Source organism: Physella acuta, unplaced genomic scaffold (assembly GCF_028476545.2).
Source record: "Physella acuta isolate Inbredline_101_S28 unplaced genomic scaffold, ASM2847654v3 ptg000561l, whole genome shotgun sequence".
NCBI classification, from domain to species: Eukaryota; Metazoa; Mollusca; class Gastropoda; family Physidae; genus Physella; species Physella acuta.
This window is the reverse complement of record NW_026732080.1, coordinates 453,926-480,447: the sequence shown is the minus strand read 5'-3', so window position 1 is coordinate 480,447 and position 26,522 is coordinate 453,926. Positions and strand designations below refer to the sequence as shown.

The 26,522-nt window shown below is 36.6% G+C and overlaps 1 protein-coding gene across 1 annotated transcript; it reads left to right on the top strand.

Moving 5' to 3' along the window:
* Window positions 1-2,234: 2,234 nt before the first annotated feature.
* On the top strand, window positions 2,235-22,882 carry LOC131946430 (uncharacterized). The gene is made up of 20 exons (XM_059307190.1): window positions 2,235-2,304; window positions 3,535-3,673; window positions 5,071-5,169; window positions 5,325-5,486; window positions 7,508-7,642; window positions 8,481-8,610; window positions 9,124-9,223; window positions 9,304-9,412; window positions 9,715-9,807; window positions 11,044-11,189; window positions 11,388-11,456; window positions 14,422-14,506; window positions 15,465-15,570; window positions 15,959-16,021; window positions 16,280-16,370; window positions 16,985-17,074; window positions 17,676-17,719; window positions 17,927-18,084; window positions 18,751-18,842; window positions 22,046-22,882. Exons 1-20 carry the CDS (start codon window positions 2,239-2,241, stop codon window positions 22,190-22,192), a joined length of 2,124 nt encoding a protein of 707 aa, XP_059163173.1. The 5' UTR covers window positions 2,235-2,238; the 3' UTR covers window positions 22,193-22,882.
* The last annotated feature ends 3,640 nt before the right edge of the window (window positions 22,883-26,522 follow it).

Genomic DNA, 26,522 nt, shown 5'->3' with positions numbered 1-26,522 from the left:
ATCTGATAGCAATATATTCTACTTTATAACAATGACAACAAACAAACACAAAACCTCCGCTACAGAAGGGACATCAATGGGTCAAACGTGCAAGTACACGTTCCACTAATGTTTGATGATGTATCAGTTGGCTAAACCCATGAAAACAACGAGCGACAGGGCTCAGGGCTACTTGGCTCATAGCAACATGGCTCGGGGCTACTTGGCTCATAGCTGTACGGGTCAAGGCTATACGGCGCAGTGCTACAAGGTTAGGTGGCTCAAGGTTAGGTGGCTCAAGGTTAAGTAAATCAAGGTAAGATGGCTCAAGGTTAGGTGGTTCAAGGTTAGATGGCTTAAGGTTAGGTGGTTCAAGGTTAGATGGTTCAAGGTTAGGTGGCTCAAGGTTAGATGGTTCAAGGTTAGGTGGCTCAAGGTTAGATGGCTCAAAGTTAGATGGCTCAAGGTTAGGTGGTTCAATGTTAGGTGGCTCAAGGTTAGGTGGTTCAATGTTAGGTGGCTCAAGGTTAGATGGCACAAGGTTAGGTGGCTCAAGGTTAGGTGGCTCAAGGTTAGATGGCTCAAGGTTAAGTGGCTCAAGGTTAGATGGCTCAAGGTTAGGTGGCTCAAGGTTAGATGGTTCAAGGTTAGGTGGCTCAAGGTTAGATGGCTCAAGGTTAGGTGGCTCAAGGTTAGATGGCTCAAGGTTAGGTGGCTCAAGGTTAGATGGCTCAAGGTTAGGTGGCTCAAGGTTAGGTGGTTCAAGGTTAGGTGGCTCGAGGTTAGATGGCTCAAGGCTACAAAGCTAGATGGCTCATGGTTAGATGGCTCTAGATGGCTCAAGGTTAGATGGCTCTAGATGGCTCAAAGTTAGGTGGCTCAAGGTTAGATGGCTCAAGGTTAGATGACTCAAGGTTAGATGGCTCATGGTTAGGTGGCTCAAGGTTAGATGGCTCAAGGTTAAGTGGCTCAATGTTATGTGGCTCAAGGTTAGATGGTTCAATGTTAGATGGCTCAAGGCTACAAGGCTAGATGGCTCAAGGTTAGATGGCTCAAGGTTAGATGGCTCAAGCAGAATTTCTTCCAGGCATCTCTTCGAGGGGGGGGGGGCGAAGAAAGTCTACCGCCCCCCCCCCCCCGAACAATATGGAATTTATATAGTAAACATGCACTTTTACTAGAATACGCCCCCACCCCCCCCTCCCCCCGTAAAATGTAGACCGCCCCCCCCCCCCGAAAATATCAAGTGCCCCTCCCCCCCCCCCCCGGAGAAAAAAGTCTGGAAGAAACACTGGGCTTAAGATTAGATGGCTCAAAGCTACTAGATGGCTCAGGTAACCAAATATTTTCAGTCGTGTTACTCATTTATAAACAAAGATAATTCCTATAAATAAATAAAAAATAAAACTCTGTTTAGTTAGTTGGCTCTTGTCTAATTTGGCTGTAAATTAACCACATGAATTAGACGACAAATGGTATGCTGATAAACAAACGTATACCACGATTTGAGGGGGTCAACCCCGTCCCATGTGATAGTGTCAATGCTGAAGTTAACATTATTTTAATTTAAGCCTACAACAAACAATAGGCCGCATTCAGAGGCGTAGCGACCCTTCCCGGCGCCCGGGGACAAACTTTTCGATTTTCACCCCCCTCGAGATTTCGATGTGCACCCCCCCTCCTCAAACTTTCGATTTGCACCTCCCCTCCCCTCGAGATTTCGATTTGCACCCCCCCCCCCCTCAAACTTTCGATTTGCACCCCCCTCAACCTTCCAATTTATTTTTCCAACCCATTTTGGCGCCCCTAAGGTCGGCGCCCGGGGACATATGCCCCTCCCCCCCCCCCTCGCTACGCTACTGGCCGCATTTGCGTGGTTCGCTCCGCATTACGCTAAATCTTTACCCTAGGTTGCACGCGATCTAAAAAAACTAGAAATCATATTAAGCTGTAGATCTATACAAAAATGGTAAATAAATAAAGAAGTAGATCTAGTGTAAGATTGATAATGATAATTGGTTCTTCAGAGTCACAGTTATGCTTTCGTTTTACTGGGGGGGGGGGGATTTATCAAGTAAGCCCGAATAAGGCCTAAACACTTTCAAAAATAGAAATGTTTTATTAATTAAAAACCTTTTCGTAGTTTACATTTTCCTATGAGTCTTTTCTAATAGAAAAATTTTGATTGGCTTCATTTTCAGAATCAGCCAATTAAAATAGGTTTCCCAAACTGTCTTAGGTAGCGTATTTGTTAACAAGATGGCGACCAGTCATGGTTATCCTAAATGGTTACTAAATTCCAAAGAAGATATTACGAAATCTAAGGTAAGTATAATATTCCATTAGGCCTGTATTGGATTAGCTCAGAGCTAGATCTGTAGTTACTAGTTAGTTATTTAATATTTATAGTAGAGATCTAGAGATAGACTGACCCTAGACCTGCTCAGGTGATCACGACTGACTGAGCTGATGAGTAAACTCAGTAAACTGAGTAAACTGGTACCTAAACTGTTTAGGTTTAATTAGTAAACAAAGTACACAGTTTCGTTACAAAGACATGAGTCATGAGTTTTGGCATAGGCCTAATATATTATATAATAATTTATTTAATGAATTACTAGGTAAAGATCTAATCAGTTATTGAATGGTAGGCTAATCTTTATTAGTTTAGTAGTCTCGATTACTTTAACCTTTAGTTTTAGCAGTAGTGATGAGTCGAGTGGTAGTCTTAAGTTTAGTTTTTGTAGTAGTACTTCTCCCAGTAGCCTAGTTTTAGAAGTTTTAGTTGTAATAGAAGTATATGAATGAATCATAAATACTTAAATATTGTAGTAGGCTAGGTTTTTAAAAGCAATACTTCTACAGGTAGTTGCCTGTCTGACTCAAATTAGTTTAAACTGTTTCCCAATTTTAACTAACTGAAACTTGTCTGAAACCAATTGATAATACCTTTTAATACGTGAATCTGTTAGGCAGTAAAATACAATATTAATATGCATTACCTGTGTACTTTCAGGCAATAGCATGTTTTTTTAAACTTATGTTTTTGGTTAGATACATGCTTGTCTTGGTTGTTATTTGTAAAATAGGAATAGTGAGATAAAAATAGACCTAGATTGATCCAGTAGTATTAATTTAAAAAAAAATGTTATCTTGAATATCTGTAATGTACTGTAAAATTGCATTCTCAAAAATATGTAACAATTGGTATTGTTCAAGACATCTTCAGGAGAATTATTTTTAAAGTCTAATGTAAAATTCATTTTTATACAGCGTTACTAAGGCAACAGTTTAAAGCTGTAGGTCAAGTGACACATTATGCGTTATTTCTAATTTTACTTTAACCATATATAAATGCTACAGTTGAATAAAATGCTTTAGCCATAAGTTAAAGTAATAATAATTCTAAATCAGGAAATTAAAATTACTACAGTACTTTTGGTTGTAAATAATAATCCAGATAACATATCTACATTTAAAATTGTATGTGTGGCGTAAAACAATGTGTGGTGTTTTTGCGTTTCTTTTAATATTGTCTTGTATGTTGTACGCCAGGAGTGGAACTCATTTGTCCATGAACTCCACGAGGCCGTACAGCAACAGTTGACAGAGAGCCATGTCCAGTACTTCACAGACTTATCAGATGCTGAAAAAGAGCTCTTTATGCAGAGAGCAACTAAGGCTTTGGAAGGAGGTGATTCATTTAGATTTTACCTGCATCAATTAGCATTACAAACTTAATAGCTTACATATAAGTCGTGTTGCCATTATATATATATATATATATATATATATATATATATATATATATATATATATATATATATATATGTTACCGAGTGTATTCGCAGCGCCAAATGTTACCGAGTGTATTTACTCGCAGTGCCAAATGTTACCGAGTCTATTTACTTGTGCTATCTTTGACCAGCACACAACATCAACCACAATATAGATACTCGGAAGTGCAGGTTTACATTTATCTCTTTATTAAATGAATCAATAGAAATGCTCCACATAGCAAGGCATCAATGTTCCACAAGAATACAATGAACCAACTGACCCCCACTGTCCTCACTAGTTCTCACATATCAGAATACATGGTTCAGGCTTCATACCTTATTCTCTCGAATGGAAACACGTATCTACAGTTCAGGCTTCCACAACTGTTCTCAACTGTCCCGTCTCCTTCTGTCCTGCCCTCTCCTTATATCGCTTCCCAAAATACGCAGTCGCCTTGTATTCATAATCGATTCTATTCGTTTCATCATAGCTATTAACTCCGCACTTCTGTCGTGCCATCCTATTATTAGACTTTTGTTTCTAATTCTGTCACACCACCTGCATCCGTTGCGTCAGACTGTATTGCGTTCTTATCAATAGTCTTTAGTAACTACACTAGTTACATATATATATATATATATATTTATATATATATATATATATATATATATATATATATATATATATATATATATATATATATATATATATATATATATATATTAATCCCACTGCTAATCCTAAGTAAAATTATCCATAAACCACTATACAGAGATATGAGTATAGCTAATGTTTAAGACCACAAAAATGTCTTGTTCAAAACCATAATGACCTGTGTGTTCTCATGTATGCTATATCAATTATTCCTGACTGCAATGGTAGAGACACAACTGATAAGCTCATGGAACAAAACTTTGAATTTAAAAAAAACTTTAAATAAATACTTTATTTACAAGTGAACTAAAAAAATATTGAAATAAAATGTAGATTAAGTAATATGAATGAACTCACAAAACATCCTTATTAGTTTCTATGCCTACTTTGTTGTTTAGTCCAGTCGCATTTTAATCTACTCCATGACAGACTACTTGATATCCTTAGATTGGTGTTGTAAAACTTCAAATAAAATGTAGATTACTTGATATCCTTAGATTGGTGTTGTAAAACTTCAGATAAAATGTAGACTACTTGATATCCTTAGATTGGTGTTGTAAAACTTCAAATAAAATGTAGACTACTTGATATCCTTAGATTGCTGTTAATTGATTTCTTGTGTTAAAAATTGTGTTGAGTTTTTATTATGTTTTACAGGGTCGTCGTCCAAAAATTTGTTCACCAAAGTTTCAAGCGTGATGGACCAGCGCTTGAATGATGAGGTCAGTCAACAGCTGATGGATGACAACCCCACAGGTTGGCCAAATATTCAGTTTTTAGACTTTATTTTTTAATTATACCATCATATTCATAATGCTGCGATAACACTAGAAGGGTTAATATGTTTATATACTTGGATAAAGTAAAACATGTGAGAATAATATTTCAAAATCATCATTTGTGGAATACAGGTACAAAATCTGACCTTGTGGTTGAATCTGCTCATGAAGGCGTCATAAGCCTGTTGAAGCGCTGGCCAGATATGAAGAGTAAACTCCACATCTGCTTTAACCAGCCACTGGTAGAGCCACTGAGGCAACTGGCCTGGCAGCTCTATCTAAGTAACCCTAGAGGTGGGTCTCACATTGTGGAAGGTTAAATTAACTGTAAAATTCTTCTAGTGGTGGGACTTACTTACATTATGTAAGGTTACATTTTCTTGAAGGTTAATTGACTAATAATGGAATTATTAAAATAAATCTGCACAATTCTTATAAATAGTGCTGTTAAATGTATGTTGAAAATTTTTTACTTAAAAGCTTACATAAAATAAAACTACTTATAAATCCACGTAACTGATCTGTGCCCAATCAAAATACAGGCATCGTTCCCTAAGGCCAATTTTTACTCACCTTCATGCTCATTACATCATTACAAACAATGGATGCCCCAAAATAACATGTCCACTCTCCACCTTCCATTACAAATCATATTAATGAACATTATCATGTTTTTCATGGTTCTGTCCATTCAATAAAATACTACTCTGCCAAATGACACTTCTAAATTCCACACCTTCATGACAAATTGTCACCAAAGTCTGACACCCTGACATATTGTACAAAAAGTGTGACACCCTTGTAACAGAAGCATTATATCATTTATGTACAATATACAAGCATAAAACTATGTATATCTACTAACATGCTTTAAATGATGTAGCGTCTATTAACTCAAATTATAACCTAGCTTTGATGGGACTAGATGACTTACATTTATTTATCTACTAAAACTTCTAGTTACTAACTCTGGCAATGGCATGGTCAACCAATGGTAAGGTCAGTTCATGCATTCAGTGTCTAGATTTCTTAACTTCACAAATGTTTCCATTCAGTGTCTAGATTTCTTAAAACTTCACAAGTTCATGCATTCAGTGTCTAGATTTCTTAACTTTACAATTCTGTTAAACTGTTTTATTACTCATAGTTTGATTTGTGTTAATAAAATTTTGTTTCAAAGTCAAAAGAAAAGATTCAATACCTAGACAACTTTAACTTTTTTTTCTCTAGATAATAAAATAGTACAAAAAAATTTAAATTAATTATCAGGGATGCGATGTATTTATTTAAAATTTGTTTAAAAAAAAATCTTAATTAAAATGCATTGATTAAAAAGTTTCATTAAGACTGTTTATTAATTAAAACACTATAAACAGTTATTGTACTAGCCTATATATTATTATAAAAAAAATAGTAGACTAAGTATTGGAAGGTCTACCATTTTATTAGGCATTTTTTGATTATTTAAAAAAAAACAACTGTTTTGTTATGAGTAATTAATGTTAGCCATTTTTTGTTGAACATTTATGGAAGTTTTGATTTTCTATACAGTTTTTTCTATTTTACAAAACTGTACACATACAATATTTTTTTTGGCACTTATCTTTGGTATCATGTTGTTTGATGTTGTTCCCCTCACATAAAAGTACCCTTGTCTATTACAGATATCTTTACACTTTGCTAACAAAGCTTGTTGTTGTAAACATTTTAAAAAAATATGTTTACTGCTCTCTAGTTCTAGACATTATGTTGTGACGTTATGTTGTGACATTTTTAATGTGCTGTAATCACAAGTAACAAAGCCACAGTTCCTGTTGGTTGTTTTAGCCCTTTGGTCACATGACACTTATCATCCAATCCACAAACTTCCGCACTGAGAAGGGGTGATCAAGACACTGGGAAAGTGAATTTGAAATGTTTTTTTAAACCTGATTTACTTTATGTATCTTAAATAAACAACCCCATTAAAAACTGTATGCATCTTGTAAAAACCACGGTAAAGCCCCAAGCTCCATATTTATATTAAGAAATACATTTGTAAATATTTAAGTGTATTTTATGTTGAAATCATCTTGCTGCTTGTTTAAGGATGTGTGTCCTACTTTCATCAGTCAGAGAAATTTGTTTATTTGTTAAATGATATGTGTCTTAGTTTTATCAGCTAGGAAAAACTAGGTTGACCTGTTAAATGCTATGTGTCCTACGTGTATCAGCCAGAATTTTTTTTGTTGATTTGTTAATGATGTGTGTCCTACGTGTATCAGTCAGAAAAATCTTTGTTGATTTGTAAATGATGTGTGTCCTACTTCTATCAGCCAGGAAAATCTATGTTGACCTGTTAAATGAAAACCCGCGGGCTGCCATGTCACCTTTAGACCTGGAGATCTCACAGAAAGTGGAGCAGATGGTTCTGTCTGAAACAACATTTGCTGAACTCAAGGGATCTGTGGGTATGACCAGGTTGGGCGGGGGGTGGGGGGGGGGGGCAGGGGGGGGGGAATCTCACAGAAAGTGGAGCAGATGGTTCTGTCTGAAACAACATTTGCTGAACTCAAGGGATCTGTGGGTATGACCAGGTGGGGGGAGGGGGGGGGGGGCAGGGAATCTCACAGAAAGTGGAGCAGATGGTTCTGTCTGAAACAACATTTGCTGAACTCAAGGGATCTGTGGGTATGACCAGGTGGGGGGAGGGGGGGGGGGGCAGGGGATCTCACAGAAAGTGGAGCAGATGGTTCTGTCTGAAACAACATTTGCTGAACTCAAGGGATCTGTGCCAGGTGGGGGGAGGGGGGGGGCAGGGGGATCTCACAGAAAGTGGAGCAGATGGTTCTGTCTGAAACAACACATGCTGAACTCAAGGGATCTGTGGGTATGACCATTGTTGGGGGGGGGGGGTGTCTTCTTAAGTTTTATGTTCTCTATCTGTTTTGATAATCTTTAGCAAAGATGAAGTAGAGTTCATATGTTATTGTGATCTAATTATAAGATGGATTGTGTGATCATGACTTAGCCCAGCTCCCTTTACTTTCCCCAATTAAAGCCAGGTACCCATTAGAGCTGAGTGCAATCAGTGGAGAACTATAGCCTCTCTGTATATTAGTTACCACAATGGGGGTATTTTAAAATATTGAAATAGAAGGTTTTTACAGCAACACTTCAAACTTAGATATTTAACAATAATTAATTAAATTTTTCCCATATTAATATTGCCATAGTTATGCGTACTTTGTTTTGTCTAGATAATTGTTTTATTTTATGGGCTACAAAGAGTTTTCTCTCTGACCTTAGGTGCCTTCTATGCGATGAAGGCCACTTTGTCGTACCATCATGCTAGACAGCAGACCAGCAACAGGCTGAAGGACATTGACTATTTTCTTGTTGTACCTTTTGTGGTAGTTGCTAGCAGTAACATTTCCAGGTAACTCTTCACACAGAAAGTAAACAAAACTGTTCAGTGTATTGTATTCATGCTGACAATTGTTTGGATTTAATATTTAGTCCTTTTTTTTAGACACTGTTTGCCATATTTAGGTACACTTAGGACTATACATCTTTAAATAATCTGCTATGATGGGATGTTACATTTTCTCTAGATCTTTATACGCCCTGCTATAATGAGATGTTACATAAGTCTAGATCTTGATATACCCGGCTGTAATGTTACATAAGTCTCTAGATCTTGATATGACCTCACTGCTGTAATGTTACAAAAGTTTCTAGATCTTGATATGCCATGCTGTAATGTTACATAAGTCTCTAGATCTTGATATACCCTGCTGTAATGTTACATAACTCTCTAGATCTTGATATACCCTGCTGTAATGTTACATAAGTCTCTAGATCTTGATATACCCTGCTGTAATGTTACATAAGTCTCTAGATCTTTAAATGACCTGCTATAATGAGATGTTGTTTACAATTCTTAACATAGGCGAGAACCTGCTTCAGGTAAACTTGTGGCACTTCTGGTGGAAGAATACCTGACCTATTTAAGTACACGACCTGGCTTTGTCATAGATTCTGGATCTCAGGTAGGATTAAAATAAAAAGTTAAATCATGGTGGAAGAAAGCTGTGAAACAATTATTAATTTGTAGTTCTTCTGTGTGCAGCTTCACAATGAAGAGATGAAAGGATTTGTCAATAAAGTGGCTGTAATACTAGAGAAACATTATCCTGATGTGTCGACCGTCATCTCCAAGACATACATCCCAGCCAGAGGTAGGTGGAGTGTTGAGTTTCTGATAGGGTAATGTGACCATCTGAGAAAGGGTTATGTAAATATCATGTTAAACAAATATATATATATATATATATATATATATATATATATATATATATATATATATATATATATATATATATATATATATATATATGAACTAACATTGATAAACTCTTACACAGATAACCTAGAATTTCAAATGATAGAAATATTGGTAAATGTCTTCAAAGATTGTAAATCATGTTATTATTGGACCAATTTTTCTGTAAATTATGTTATGATTGGACCAATTTTTCAGAGAAAATTATCGCCACAGAGAAGGGCTCTCGAGCTTTGTTGTTGGAAGGTCTGCAGGAACTTATTCGACCGATGGTACGCACCATGCTAATAGGTAACAGTTAGTTAGTGCAGGGTGCTAATAGGTAACAGTTAGTTAGTGCAGGGTGCTAATAGGTAACAGTTAGTTAGTGCAGGGTGCTAATAGGTAACAGTTAGTTAGTGCAGGGTGCTAATAGGTAACTGTTAGTTAGTGCAGGGTGCTAATAGGTAACAGTTAGTTAGTGCAGGGTGCTAATAGGTAACAGTTAGTTAGTGCAGGGTGCTAATGGGTAACAGTTAGTTAGTGCAGGGTGCTAATAGGTAACAGTTAGTTAGTGCAGGGTGCTAATAGGTAACTGTTAGTTAGTGCAGGGTGCTAATGGGTAACTGACAGTTAGTGCAGGGTGCTAATGGGTGACAGTTATTGCAGGGTGCTAATGGGTGACAGTGCAGGGTGCTAATGGGTTACAGTGCAGGGTGCTAATGAGTAACTGACAGTCAGTTAGTGTAGGGTGCTAATAGGTATCAGTGAGTTAGTGCAGGGTGCTAATGGGTAACAGTCAGTGCAGGGTGCTAATGGGTAACAGTTAGTGCGGTGTGATAATGGGTAACAGTGCAGGCAGTGGCGTAGCGAGGTCGGGTGTCACCCGGTGCGGCACTTAATGGCGTCACCCCCCAGAGGCGTAGCGACCCTTCCCGGGTACAAACTTTCAAATTTTTGATTTGCACCCCCCTCAAACTTTCGATTTGCACCCCCCCCCTCAAGTTTTTGTTGGCGTAGCGACCCTTCCCGGGTACAAACTTTCAAATTTTTGATTTGCACCCCCCTCAAACTTTCGATTTGCACCACCCCCCTCAAGTTTTTCTCTATATATTTTGCTATTTTTTGTCTTGGTGTCACCCCCCTAAATGGTGTCACCTGGTGCGGTCCGCACCCCCGCCCCCCCCCCCCTCGCTACGCCCCTGAGTGCTGGGTGCTATTGGGTAACAGTTAGTGCAGGGTGCTATTGGGTAACAGTGCTGGGTGCTAATGGGTGACTGTCGATGTGTGCCGTGAACTAATGAGTTACAGCCAGTCAATACAGGGGTTCAGTAGAATAAACAAAGATCTAGACCAAAACTTTAGCTTTGAAAAAATCAATTACTTCTCTTTTAGCTTTAAAATTTCCAAAATTACTGTGTGTGGAATAATGTGTGTGAAATTTTGTGTGTGGGAGAGTAATGTGTGGATAAAGGCAAAAAAAAAACGTTTGTTTTTAATATTAATTATGTTTCTAGTTTAATTTATTAAAACTTAATTCCAATCCAGGTTATTTGAACTTTGAAACTCTTCTGTTTGTGTGGGACCAGTACATCATTGGTCTAGATGTGCCAGGTTTTAGTGCGGAGTGGCTGTCTGTTGCCATAGCAACCCTTCTGGGCCTCGAACATGAAAAGCTAAAAGATTGTCAATCTGTAAGTTTTTGTTGGCAAATATTCTATTTAAAAACTCTAAATAAATTTGTTTTGCAGTGTTATAATCTACAATTAAAAAATTAAGATAACCATTTTATTTTTACATCGTGACTTTCCTTGTGATTCTTGCTTATATGAATTACCACATGTCATCAACTGTTCTAAATTTCCGTCCCCCCACCCCCTTCCACCACCCAGCCCCTGGCCATGGAGGCTGTGTTAAACAGGGAAAGTCCTCACCTGACTGTACAGCAGTTTCAGTATCAGGTCAGTCAAACAGTGGTCATTTTATTTAGTCAGTCAAACAGTGGACATTTTATTTAGTCAGTCAAACAGTGGACAGTCAAATGGTGGACATTTAAAGTCAGTCAGATGTTGGACATTGTTAGTCAGTCAAATGGTGGACATTTTTAGTCAGTCAAATGGTGGACATTTTAAGTCAGTCAAACAGTGGACATTTTATTTAGTCAGTCAAACAGTGGACATTTTAAGTCAGTCAAACAGTGGACATTTTATTTAGTCAGTCAATGGTGGACATTTTATTTAGTCAGTCAAATGGTGGACATTTTATTTAGTCAGTCAAATGGTGGACATCTTATTTAGTCAGTCAAATGGTGGACATTTTAAGTCAGTCAAATGTTTGACATTTTATTTTAAGTCAGTCAAATGGTGGACATTTTTTTAAAAAGTCAATCAAATGTTGGACATTTTAAGTCAGTCAAATGTGGACATTTTATTTAGTCAGTCAAATAGTGGACATTTTAAGTCAGTCAAATGGTGGACATTTTTTATAAAAGTCAGTCAAATGGTGGACATCTTTTTTAAAGTCAGTCAAATGGTGGACATTTTTTTAAAGTCAGTCAAATTGTGGACATTTTTTTAATGTCAGTCAAATGTTTGACATCTTATTTAGTCAGTCAAATGGTGGACATTTTAAGTCAGTCAAATGTTTGGCATTTTATTTTAAGTCAGTCAAATGTTTGACATTTTATTTTAAGTCAGTCAAATGGTGGACATTTTTTTTAAAAGTCAATCAAATGTTGGACATTTTAAGTCAGTCAAATGTGGACATTTTATTTAGTCAGTCAAATAGTGGACATTTTAAGTCAGTCAAATGGTGGACATTTTATGTAGTCAGTCAAATAGTGGACATTTTTAGTCAGTCAAATGTGGACATTTTAAGTCACTCAAATGGTGGACATTTTTTTTAAAGTCAGTCAAATGTGGACATTTTAAGTCAGTCAAATGGTGGACATTTTATTTTAAGTCAGTCAAATGGTGGACATCTTTTTTAAAGTCAGTCAAATGGTGGACATTTTTTTAAAGTCAGTCAAATTGTGGACATTTTTTTAATGTCAGTCAAATGTTTGACATCTTATTTAGTCAGTCAAATGGTGGACATTTTAAGTCAGTCAAATGTTTGACATTTTATTTTAAGTCAGTCAAATGGTGGACATTTTTTTAAAAAGTCAATCAAATGTTGGACATTTTAAGTCAGTCAAATGTGGACATTTTATTTAGTCAGTCAAATAGTGGACATTTTAAGTCAGTCAAATGGTGGACATTTTTTTAAAGTCAGTCAAATGGTGGACATTTTTTTAAAGTCAGTCAAATGTGGACATTTTAAGTCAGTCAAATGGTGGACATTTTTTTTAAAGTCAGTCAAATGTGGACATTTTAAGTCAGTCAAATGGTGGACATTTTATTTTAAGTCAGTCAAATGGTGGACATCTTTTTTAAAGTCAGTCAAATGATGGACATTTTTTCATGGTCAGTCAAATTGTGGACATTTTTTTAATGTCAGTCAAATGTTGGACATTTTTTCATGGTCAGTCAAATGGTGGACATTTTATTTTTAAGTCAGTCAAATGTTGGACATTTTTTTCAAAGTCAGTCAAATGGTGGACATTTTATTTAAAGACAGTCAAATGGTGGACATTTTAAGGTAGTCAAATGGTGGACATTTTTTTATAGTCAGTCAAATGTGGACATTTTAAGTCAGTCAAATGTGGACATTTTAAGTCACTCAAATGGTGGACATTTTTTTTAAAGTCAGTCAAATGGTGGACATCTTTTTTAAAGTCAGTCAAATGGTGGACATTTTTTTAAAGTCAGTCAAATTGTGGACATTTTTTTAATGTCAGTCAAATGTTTGACATCTTATTTAGTCAGTCAAATGGTGGACATTTTAAGTCAGTCAAATGTTTGACATTTTATTTTAAGTCAGTCAAATGGTGGACATTTTTTTAAAAAGTCAATCAAATGTTGGACATTTTAAGTCAGTCAAATGTGGACATTTTATTTAGTCAGTCAAATAGTGGACATTTTAAGTCAGTCAAATGGTGGACATTTTTTTAAAGTCAGTCAAATGGTGGACATTTTTTTAAAGTCAGTCAAATGTGGACATTTTAAGTCAGTCAAATGGTGGACATTTTTTTTAAAGTCAGTCAAATGTGGACATTTTAAGTCAGTCAAATGGTGGACATTTTATTTTAAGTCAGTCAAATGGTGGACATCTTTTTTAAAGTCAGTCAAATGATGGACATTTTTTCATGGTCAGTCAAATTGTGGACATTTTTTTAATGTCAGTCAAATGTTGGACATTTTTTCATGGTCAGTCAAATGGTGGACATTTTATTTTTAAGTCAGTCAAATGTTGGACATTTTTTTCAAAGTCAGTCAAATGGTGGACATTTTATTTAAAGACAGTCAAATGGTGGACATTTTAAGGTAGTCAAATGGTGGACATTTTTTTATAGTCAGTCAAATGGTGGACATTTTTTTAAAGTCAGTCAAATGTTGGACATTTTTTTCCTGGTCAGTCAAATGGTGGACATTTTAAGTCAGTCAAATGTGGACATTTTAAGTCAGTCAAATGGTGGACATTTTTTTAAAAGTCAGTCAAATGGTGGAAATTTTTTTTAAAAGTCAGTCAAATGGTGGACATTTTTTTCATGGTCAGTCAAATGGTGGACGTTTTATTTTAAAGTCAGTCAAATGGTGGACATTTTATTTAAAGTCAGTCAAATGTTGGACATTTTATTGAAACAGTCAATCTACTTTTAGACATTTTGTTGGTTTTTAAAGATTTCATGTCCAATATGTCTTTTATTTTTTTCCGTGCTTAATTAATGACATTTCCATTATTGTATACTTATTTTTTATCATATCCTAAACCAAATTAGACTAAATTGTTTCTAGCATTGAAGAATTTTTCTGCTGTTTGTACCAGATCAAGAGGTACCACTACAGAGAACTGTTTGCCATGCTGACCGCTGACCAGAAGGCTGCAATGCCAGTCCTTGACCCCACACAGTGTAGGACTTTAAAAATATTGTTGCAATAAGACATGTTGTATATTTTATACTAGACATTTTTATTTTATAGAAAAGATAGCAGTGTTTTTTAAACTCAGCACAAACCCACACTTTACATATTTTATACCTCCCACCCTCCCATAATTTATACCATCCACCCTCCCATATTTTATACCTCCCACCCTCCCATAATTTATACCATCCACCCTCCCATATTTTATACCATCCACCCTCCCATATTTTAAACCTCCCACCCTCCCATATTTTATACCTCCCACCCTCCCATAATTTATACCATCCACCCTCCCATATTTATACCTTCCACCCTCCCATATTTTATACCTCCCACCCTCCCATAATTTATACCATCCACCCTCCCATATTTTATACCTCCCACCCTCCCATATTTTATACCATCCACCCTCCCATATTTTATACCTCCCACCCTCCCATAATTTATACCATCCACCCTCCCATATTTTATACCATCCACTCTCCCATATTTTATACCTGCCACCCTCTCATATTTTATACCATCCACTCTCCCATATTTTATACCTGCCACCCTCCCATATTTTATACCTTCCACCCTCCCACCCTCCCATATTTATACCTCCCACCCTCCCATATTTTATACCTTCCACCCTCCCACCCTCCCATATTTATACCTCCCATATTTTATACCTTCCACCCTCCCACCCTCCCATATTTTATACCTTCCACCCTCCCACCCTCCCATATTTATACCATCCACCCTCCCATCCTTGACAGCCATCCACCCACCATGGAGACACTGGTACAACGACCAGATCCCCCCCTACACAAAACCTCAGGACCGACCATCCACCCTCCCATATTTTAACCTTCCACCCTCCCATATTTTAACCTTCCACCCTCCCATATTTTAACCTTCCACCCTCCCATATTTTATACCCTTTAACCCCCCCATACTTGACAGCCATCCACCCACCATGGAGACACTGGTACAACGACCAGATCCCCCCCTACACAAAACCTCAGGACAGACGCAAGGCCAGGGAGGAGAGGGAAGCAGAGAGAGAGAGGTAAACATCTTTTGTTTCGCTTTTGTTGCATAGATAGTTTTTACAAGTTTTTGTGTTGCTATTTATAACTACATGAAGTTTTGTCTTGTTGATGTTTTATGGATAGTCTTACGTGAAATATTGAAACAAGAAATCATCATTTAAAGCTGGACATCCCAGTAAAAGAAATCCTTTAACATTCTGTTAAAGAACCTACTTTATTAAAAAAATTTTTAGCTCATGAAAAGTTTAGCATTTTTTATTAGTTTCTGAAGAAAATTTTCTTAAGCTGGTAATAAAACTAAACTGATCACTAAGAAAATGTTGTTAAGCTGGTAATAAAACTAAACTGACCACTAAGAAAATGTTGTTAAGCTGGTAATAAAACTAAAATGACCACTTTCTCCAGACTACTACAGCAGCAGAGAGATGCAGAAAGGTTAAAGAAAGAAGCAGAGCTCAGGGACAGAAGGTGAAGGTCATCTATGTTGTTTACCTACCCTCTATCAGACTACTTATGTTTGTTTGCTTGCAATATTTTTAAGGTGTTTTTTGTTTTATAATTTTTTTTAGAAAAATCTCCATCATAGGTTTATGTTTTATAATTCAAGAATCAGTTGGAATTAAATTTGTTTGAGTTATATCAGACTTCATGATATTTATCATTTGTTTATGGTTTATGTATAGTTTATTTAGACTTTATTTTATTCAAGCGGTTGTTTCTCCCCAGGGTGACTGAAGGGGAGATGATCAAATCTACAGTTGAGGAGAGGGCTAGGCTGGACAGGGAGAGAATTGAGTTGGAAAACCAACTTCAGGAGGTCGGTAGAGTTAAGGGTCCTGATAGCTCAAAATCAACTACAAAAAGACAATTTATTTTTTTATAAGCTTATTATTTAACTAGCCGAATGATAATAAATGATACATTTTAAAGTATATTCGAGGGGTCGGCGTGGTCGAGTCGGTAAAGCTCATGGTTGCTAAACCGAAAAGTCTCGAGTTCGAACCCTCGGGCAGATGAGGCTCGTTAGCTGTGGGACAGCCACTCTTCTAGGAGAGACAACTCCAAAATTAAACAACTGCTGCCTTGTAGTTTGTTCTTGGTTGGACAAAGGCTATGGAAGCAAATCCAAAAAGAAAAGCAGGCTGAAATCGGAGTCAATGGCCTCAATGGCGCATAACCAGTTGACACGTAACGCTTAATTGTGTTGGAGGCGTGGTCGAGTCGGCAAAAAAAAGCTCATGGTTGATAAATTCGAACAAAGTCTCGAGTTCAAACCCACTGGCAGATAAATCTCGATCCCCTTCAACACTAATAATTAAGAACGAAGAAGAAGAAGAAAAAAAGTATATTCTTTAAAATTTTGAATAGAAAGCACATTAAAATATGAATCATTATTATATTTGTCAATCTGTCATCTGATAAAATTTTCAGGAAAGAAGAAAACGACTGGACGCAGAGAGGCGAGCTCAGGAGGAGATTGAACAGTTGCGCAGGGAGCTAAATCTTTTGAAGAAACCTCCTGTCAGTATACTTGGTTATATTCTAATTATCTTCCTTTATCCAGTAATTGTACTTAGTTGTATTCAAATCAGAGGCGTAGCGAGGGTGGGGCAGGGGGGGGGGGGGGGGGGTGACACAGTTTGGGGGGTGACACCATGGCAAAAAAATGCAAAATGTACAGCAGAAACTTGTTTTTTTGCCTGTTCCATTAATGATTTAAGTTAAATAGTTATATATATATATATATATATATACTTTGTTTCTGGTGAGGGGGTGACACCACGAAGTGCCACACCGGGTGACACCGACCTAGTAACGCCATTGATTCCAGTGTCTTGTTTTTAAATCATATCTTTTTATAAACCATTGTACTGTTTAATGCAATATATTGTCTCTAGTTATGCCACTAGGGAACATTTATACAGTTTTAGTGATAAACTAAACCAGGCAACACACAAGCTGTGAATCAATTATAAAGCAACAACATCTGTTTGTATTCTACAAAGAAAATATATATCTATTCCTAATCCAGTATCCTGTTTTATCCAATAGTTATTTATTTAATGTTATTTCTGTATATTTTGACATTGTACAACTATTTTTTTGTCATCATTTCTTTTAGAAATCTCCAAATCCATCTTTGTTCAGCACTGCTTCCTATGTCAGGTACCATAAGACAGCTTATCATTAAATTAATTAACTAATTATATTCAGTAACTAATTAGTCAGTCTTTGATAAAGAAACTAGGGCTTTACGTTATGTATTTTACACAATGAATCAAGTTAACAGATGACAAAGTTAACTAACGGAATATTTCTTCATTCACACCCAACTGACAACCATGTTCACTAACTTATTTCCCCCTCCCCCAGCCGCATGTTGATACCTCCTCCCCCAAGTCCAGCCTCTGCAATGACCACCATCCCAGAATCCCCCTCCCACACCCCCGCCCCATCGCTCAACCCCAGGGCTCAAGCTGATGAGGTCATGTTTGATTTTCTCGCCAAGATCAGGAAAAGTATGGACAAAAGTGAGTACACAAGTCGTTTCTTCCTGCTAAACAAACAAGTGTTAGTGGACTCTATAGAGGAAGTAGAGTTCTTCTGTTCCTGAGGCTATCATGAACCTGTTTCCCTGCTTACAACTGCTTGTCAGGTGCCTGCAAATCTGTGAAAAAAAAATGTTCTAGACTTCTGAGTTTATCTGTCCTTTAACTGTTTCATGCAGTAGAACTTCCCTAACTTGTACCTGTGTTCCTCATCCTTCTTCCATCAACTGTAACATCACATTGTTTCCTGATGTATTTTTTTTATAATGGATGAGCAGACTGAATATCTACCTGCATTTAATGTTTGAATACAAGTCGGTCAGCCTTTACCAATATTTTTTTTACAAATACCTTCAGTGTCTGGTCTATATTGTACTCTTAACTTTCCAGAACAAATGTTCTGTGACAAGTTTTTCAAGTTTTTTGTCCTGTCTCACACTGCATACACTGGAACTAATCCAATCCATACATGCACTGGAAAACCACCAATAACTTTTTACAACCAACCACTACACCCCTCCACCTCATGTATGAAATTACAACCAACCACTACACCCCACCACCCAATGTATGAAATTACAACCAACCACTTCACCCCACCACCCCATGTATGACATGACCTTCACCACGTGACCTTGACCTCACCAGTTGCAAGCGGTGAAGGCCCAGAGGCCGAGTACCTGGACAAGGAAACAGAAAAGTTTATCTCCAACAACGTGCAGGACATCAAGAGGGCTCAGGTCAGTCTGTGGGGTGGTTTTTGTGTGTGTACGTCTGTGTGGGTTAGTTGGTGTGTGGTAGACTGGGTGTGTATGCGTGTATTCATGTGTCTGTGTGTGTATTAATCATGTGTATATGTGTATGTGTTAAAGACTGTGTGTGTACACGTGTTTGTGTTTAGTGTGTGTGTGTGCACATGACAGAGGCAGGTGTAGCGACCAGTAAACCACCCTATGAAACACCTGCTTAGATGTCCGATATGATTTTCTTATCGTTTTACTCTAGGGCTAGAAGTCATTGTAACGATGATTTGGAATACACTGTCCCCAGCTAATTAACGATCATTTGGATTTTTTATGATTTTAGTTTTGAGCTTCCTGTGTGGTTTAAACGTAGTGTTTTTTGTCTGATTTAAATTTCAAATTTCGTGGGTTTTTTTGTGTCTGATTCAGTGGCGTAGCCAGGATCGTCTCAAGGGGGGGGGGGGTTCCAATTTTTACCCGGGGACAAACTTTCGATTTGCACCCCCCCTCCCTCAGACTTTCGATTTGCACCACCCCCCCCCAAACTTTCGATTTGCACCCCCCCTCAAACTTTCGATTTGCACCCCGCTCATACTTTTTATATATATACCGAGGGGTCTATGGGGGGGGGGGGGGGTGTTATGACCCCCCCTAACCCCTCCCCCTCCTGCCTACGCCACTGGTCTGATTTAAACTTCAAACTTCGTGTTTTGTATTTTGTCTGATTTAAACTTCAAACTTCGTGTTTTGTATTTTGTCTGATATAAACTTCAAACGTCGTGTTTTGTATTTTGTCTGATATAAACTTCAAACGTCGTGTTTTGTATTTTGTCTGATTTAAACTTCAAACTTCGTGTTTTGTATTTTGTCTGATTTAAACTTCAAACGTCGTGTTTTGTATTTTGTCTGATTTAAACTTCAAACGTCGTGTTTTGTATTTTGTCTGATTTAAACTTCAAACGTCGTGTTTTGTATTTTGTCTGATTTAAACTTCAAACGTCGTGTTTTGTATTTTGTCTGATTTAAACTTCAAACGTTGTGTTTTGTATTTTGTCTGATTAAAACTTCAAGCGTCGTGTTTTGTATTTTGTCTGATATAAACTTCAAACGTGGTGTTTTGTATTTTGTCTGATATAAACTTCAAACGTTGTGTTTTGTATTTTGTCTGATGTAAACTTCAAATGTCTTGTTTTGTATTTTGTCTGATTTAAACTTCAAACTTCGTGTTTTGTATTTTGTCTGATTTAAACTTCAAACGTTGTGTGTTGTATTTTGTCTGATATAAACTTCAAACGTTGTGTGTTGTATTTTGTCTGATATAAACTTCAAACGTTGTGTTTTGTATTTTGTCTGATATAAACTTCAAACGTTGTGTTTTGTATTTTGTCTGATATAAACTTGTAACGTCGTGTTTTGTATTTTGTCCGATTTAAACTTCAAACGTCGTGTTTTGTATTTTGTCTGATATAAACTTCAAACGTCGTGTTTTGTATTTTGTCTGATATAAACTTGTAACGTCGTGTTTTGTATTTTGTCTGATATAAACTTGTAACGTCGTGTTTTGTATTTTGTCCGATTTAAACTTCAAACGTCGTGTTTTGTATTTTGTCCGATTTAAACTTCAAACGTCGTGTTTTGTATTTTGTCTGATTTAAACTTCAAACTTCGTGTTTTGTATTTTGTCTGATATAAACTTCAAACGTTGTGTGTTGTATTTTGTCTGATATAAACTTCAAACGTTGTGTTTTGTATTTTGTCTGATTTAAACTTCAAACTTCGTGTTTTGTATTTTGTCTGATTTAAACTTCAAACGTCGTGTTTTGTATTTTGTCTGATTTAAACTTCAAACGTCGTGTTTTGTATTTTGTCTGATTTAAACTTCAAACGTTGTGTGTTGTATTTTGTCTGATATAAACTTCAAACGTTGTGTTTTGTATTTTGTCTGATTTAAACTTCAAACTTCGTGTTTTGTATTTTGTCTGATTTAAACTTCAAACGTCGTGTTTTGTATTTTGTCTGATTTAAACTTCAAACGTCGTGTTTTGTATTTTGTCTGATTTAAACTTCAAACGTCGTGTTTTGTATTTTGTCTGATTTAAATTTCAAGTGTCGTGTTTTGTATTTTGTCTGATTTAAACTTCAAACGTGGTGTTTTGTATTTTGTCTGATATAAACTTCAAACGTTGTGTTTTGTATTTTGTCTGATGTAAACTTCAAACGTGGTGTTTTGTATTTTGTCTGATATAAACTTCAAACGTTGTGTTTTGTATTTTGTCTGATGTAAACTTCAAATGTCTTGTTTTGTATTTTGTCTGATTTAAACTTCAAACTTCGTGTTTTGTATTTTGTCTGATATAAACTTCAAACGTGGTGTTTTGTATTTTGTCTGATATAAACTTCAAACGTTGTGTGTTGTATTTTGTCTGATATAAACTTCAAACGTTGTGTGTTGTATTTTGTCTGATATAAACTTCAAACGGTGTGTTTTGTATTTTGTCTGATATAAACTTCAAACGTTGTGTTTTGTATTTTGTCTGATATAAACTTGAAACGTCGTGTTTTGTATTTTGTCTGATATAAACTTGTAACGTCGTGTTTTGTATTTTGTCCGATTTAAACTTCAAACGTCGTGTTTTGTATTTTGTCTGATTTAAACTTCAAACTTCGTGTTTTGTATTTTGTCTGATATAAACTTCAAACGTTGTGTGTTGTATTTTGTCTGATATAAACTTCAAACGTTGTGTTTTGTATTTTGTCTGATTTACACTTCAAACTTCGTGTTTTGTATTTTGTCTGATATAAACTTCAAACGTTGTGTGTTGTATTTTGTCTGATATAAACTTCAAACTTCGTGTTTTGTATTTTGTCTGATATAAACTTGTAACGTCGTGTTTTGTATTTTGTCTGATATAAACTTCAAACGTTGTGTGTTGTATTTTGTCTGATTAAAACGTCAAGCGTCGTGTTTTGTATTTTGTCTGATTTAAACTTCAAACGTTGTGTTTTGTATTTTGTCTGATGTAAACTTCAAACGTTGTGTTTTGTATTTTGTCTGATGTAAACTTCAAACGTTGTGTGTTGTATTTTGTCTGATTAAAACTTCAAGCGTCGTGTTTTGTATTTTGTCTGATGTAAACTTCAAACTTCGTGTTTTGTATTTTGTCTGATATAAACTTCAAATGTCTTGTTTTGTTATTCAGCTGGAGGTGTTTGGCCACAGACTTCAACCGGGCGAGTTTGAGCGCATGGACGCACAGAAGCAGAAGAGATCTAGTGACCAGATCATGGAGCTCATACAAAAATGGCGGGAAGACAGGCGAGCAAGGGAGATAAAACAGGGGAGATAAAGCAGGGGGATAACTCTTGAACAAATTATTTTTGTGATTAGTTGTGAAAAAATATTATATTTTATAAAATATGATACTTATTGATTGCCAGATTGAAGTAAGTGCAGTAATTCTAAAGCATGCCAATGGAATCGTACATTGAAGGATGGCTTGTAATTATCTAATTTTGAACTTTTTGTTAAAATGGTATAATTGTAATATAATTTGTATAATTTATTGTGGTAAAACTAAGTTTGTTATACAAAATATGACTTTAAAGCTGTATCAGATTGTATATATTTTTAGTGCTCTCCATGGATCAGTAAATGTTTATACTTCACTAGAAGAAGTTTACTGTTCAAAACATTTTAAACCTGAGAGTGATCTCCCATAGAACTCCAAATTTTAAGCCTATCTGGTCAGACTTTGGTGTCTGGTGTGTCCGTCCCTTAAGGTCACCATCCCCCATAATTTCTGTGATTTGATTTTACCTGTGTATACCTTCACTGCTACAGTAAAACTGTTTTAGCTGATGTACTTTACATCTAATGTCTAAGGTACTTCCTGTGCCACTGTGAATACATCTGTACATTCCGTCCTATTCTTTTAATTTTCAGTATACAATTTTATGCATACTGTTTTATACATACAAAAAATGTCAGTTATTTAAAAGCAATTTAACTGTTTTTTACATCTATTTTTATATCGAATAAAAACAAACTAATTTTAATACTTTTCATGCATGTTACTTAATTAATGAAAGAATACATTTGACACTGTAATTTGTCTGGTGGCCGGAAAGAACCGCAACGGAAAAAAGCGCAACGGAAAAAAGCGCAAAACAAAAAGCGCAACGGAAATAAGCGCACACGGAAAAAAGCGCAAAGAGAAAAAAGCGCACACAGAAAAAAGCGCAAAGAGAAAAAAGCGCAAACGGAAAAAAGCGCAAAGAGAAAAAAGCGCACACAGAAAAAAGCGCAAACAGAAAAAAGCGCAAACGGAAAAAAGCGCAAAGAGAAAAAAGCGCACACGGAAAAAAGCGCAAAGAGAAAAAAGCGCAAACAGAAAAAAGCGCAAAGAGAAAAAAGCGCACACAGAAAAAAGCGCAAACAGAAAAAAGCGCAAACGGAAAAAAGCGCAAAGAGAAAAAAGCGCAAACGGAAAAAAGCGCAAACAGAAAAAAGCGCACACGGAAAAAAGCGCAAACGGAAAAAAGCGCAAACGGAAAAAAGCGCAAACAGAAAAAAGCGCAAACGGAAAAAAGCGCAAACAGAAAAAAGCGCACACAGAAAAAAGCGCAAACAGAAAAAAGCGCAAACGGAAAAAAGCGCAAACGGAAAAAAGCGCACACAGAAAAAAGCGCAAACGGAAAAAAGCGCAAACAGAAACAGAAAAATGCGCAACCAGAAAAAACACAACGAAAAATGTGCAAAAGAGAAATTTAGCACAAAGACCATATGGACTAGATGACACATTTATACATGACTGTTAGGGCTGCTGTGAGAGTGTCGTGTTTGATCACGTGATCTACTACCATTTAAAGCGTACCACTACCATCTGCATTCCCATCACCACGATACAGGCGATAATCACTTTACACAATGCCTATTATTTTCTTGGTCAATAATTATTCAACTACTATTCTCGTATAAACATAAAACTATCGACATTTCACGAAGTATCTTTCACATTCTCCCTAGTCCGAACTACCTAGCTTGCATACTATAACAACCCGTTCCTATGGCAAAACTTCACTCTCTTTCATCCGCGTCATCAAACATGCATTCGTCATATCTCTCGTAACAACATTCATTCGCACCAAAATAACAATTTTGTATTTAATATTTTTTCACATCATGACGCACCTACCTACCTACCTACTACCCACCTACCCACCTACCTACCTACCTACCTAACTACCCACCTACCCACTTACCCACTTACCCGCCTACATATTTACCAAACTACCCACCAAAAAAGTATCGGCGAAGTTCGTAAGTTTCGTAAACTGTACTAGACATCATTTTTTTAATGAAAATTCATTGACATCATTGACATTTGTTACATATATGTTACATTTTGCGACAACCTTAATTAGTGCGTTGGGCTTGTATGAAAACTCACTTCGAACTAACTCAATTACATGCTATTTATTTTAACATTTATAAACTTCATCTCTCTTTGTTTCTTTATAAAAAGGTTACGGAAGGTTTTTAAGGTATTTTACTGAAATGTTTACCGGACGAATGCAAAAATGATATAAACAACCATCACTCTTCTGTTATATAGGCTACATGCAGTGTTTCTTCCAGACTCCCCCCCCCCCCCTCAAACTGTCGATTGTACCCCCCCCCCCTAGAACTTTCGATTTGCATATATATATATATATATATATATATATATATATATATATATATATATATATATATATATATATACCGAGGGGTCTATTGGGGGGGGGGTTATGACCCCCCATAACCCACCCCCCCCCCGCCTACGCCACTGCATATAAGTATTCGCATAGATTTAGAGTAGCGTCCCTTTTGTTTACATGTTTTCATTACCCTTCAAACAAAAGTCTATTTTAGTTATATTGAGATTAAAGAATGTAAATAAATAGTATACACAATTCTGTAGAATAGGAACGATTGGGAGGGAAGTGACATTTAGCGCAGTAAATTTAGAGGTTAGGTAGGGTATAATAAATGGTGGGGTTAGGAAAGTTAAGGGGTCCATTCTCTAATAGGCAATCTATGTCTCTTTCGTACTTTCGTGTTGGTTTATTGTCGAACCTGTCCTCACCTTACATCACAACAGTTGGGTGACGCTTACCGTGTAATGTTAAAATAAATAGCATGTAATTGAGTTAGTTCGAAGTGAGTTTTCATACAAGCCCAACGCACTAATTAAGGTTGTCGCAAAATGTAACATATATGTAACAAATGTCAATGATGTCAATGAATTTTCATTAAAAAAATGATGTCTAGTACAGTTTACGAAACTTACGAACTTCGCCGATACTTTTTTGGTGGGTAGTTTGGTAAGTATGTAGGCGGGTAAGTGGGTAGGTGGGTAGTTAGGTAGGTAGGTAGGTAGGTGGGTAGGTGGGTAGTAGGTAGGTAGGTAGGTGCGTCATGATGTGAAAAAATATTAAATACAAAATTGTTATTTTGGTGCGAATGAATGTTGTTACGAGAGATATGACGAATGCATGTTTGATGACGCGGATGAAAGAGAGTGAAGTTTTGCCATAGGAATGGGTTGTTATAGTATGCAAGCTAGGTAGTTCGGACTAGGGAGAATGTGAAAGATACTTCGTGAAATGTCGATAGTTTTATGTTTATACGAGAATAGTAGTTGAATAATTATTGACCAAGAAAATAATAGGCATTGTGTAAAGTGATTATCGCCTGTATCGTGGTGATGGGAATGCAGATGGTAGTGGTACGCTTTAAATGGTAGTAGATCACCTGATCAAACACGACACTCTCACAGCAGCCCTAACAGTCATGTATAAATGTGTCATCTAGTCCATATGGTCTTTGTGCTAAATTTCTCTTTTGCACATTTTTCGTTGTGTTTTTTCTGGTTGCGCATTTTTCTGTTTCTGTTTGCGCTTTTTTCCGTTTGCGCTTTTTTCTGTGTGCGCTTTTTTCCGTTTGCGCTTTTTTCCGTTTGCGCTTTTTTCTGTTTGCGCTTTTTTCTGTGTGCGCTTTTTTCTGTTTGCGCTTTTTTCCGTTTGCGCTTTTTTCTGTTTGCGCTTTTTTCCGTTTGCGCTTTTTTCCGTTTGCGCTTTTTTCCGTGTGCGCTTTTTTCTGTTTGCGCTTTTTTCCGTTTGCGCTTTTTTCTCTTTGCGCTTTTTTCCGTTTGCGCTTTTTTCTGTTTGCGCTTTTTTCTGTGTGCGCTTTTTTCTCTTTGCGCTTTTTTCTGTTTGCGCTTTTTTCTCTTTGCGCTTTTTTCCGTTTGCGCTTTTTTCTGTTTGCGCTTTTTTCTGTGTGCGCTTTTTTCTCTTTGCGCTTTTTTCCGTTTGCGCTTTTTTCTCTTTGCGCTTTTTTCTGTGTGCGCTTTTTTCTCTTTGCGCTTTTTTCCGTGTGCGCTTATTTCCGTTGCGCTTTTTGTTTTGCGCTTTTTTCCGTTGCGCTTTTTTCCGTTGCGGTTCTTTCTGGGAACCAATTTGTCTATATCTCTGCACTTCTCCCCCCCCCCCCCATACAACCGAAAGCTATTTATAGACAGACGAGCTACTGTGGCGACACCTAGAGGACTAAAACCTCGAGTCCTGCACATGAACGTCTGTCATGTCATCTGGCTGTAGGACTAATAAGTGCTGTCCTCTCATGATGTTTTATCT

Coding starts and splice junctions, on each gene's coding strand:
- LOC131946430 (XM_059307190.1), top strand. CDS start 2,239: ATGGCGACCAGTCATGGTTATCCTAAATGGTTACTAAATTCCAAAGAA. Junction 5,487..7,507: donor CTATCTAAGTAACCCTAGAG/GTGGGTCTCACA, acceptor TACTTCTATCAG/CCAGGAAAATCTATGTTGAC. Junction 17,075..17,675: donor ATCTTTTGAAGAAACCTCCT/GTCAGTATACTT, acceptor CATTTCTTTTAG/AAATCTCCAAATCCATCTTT.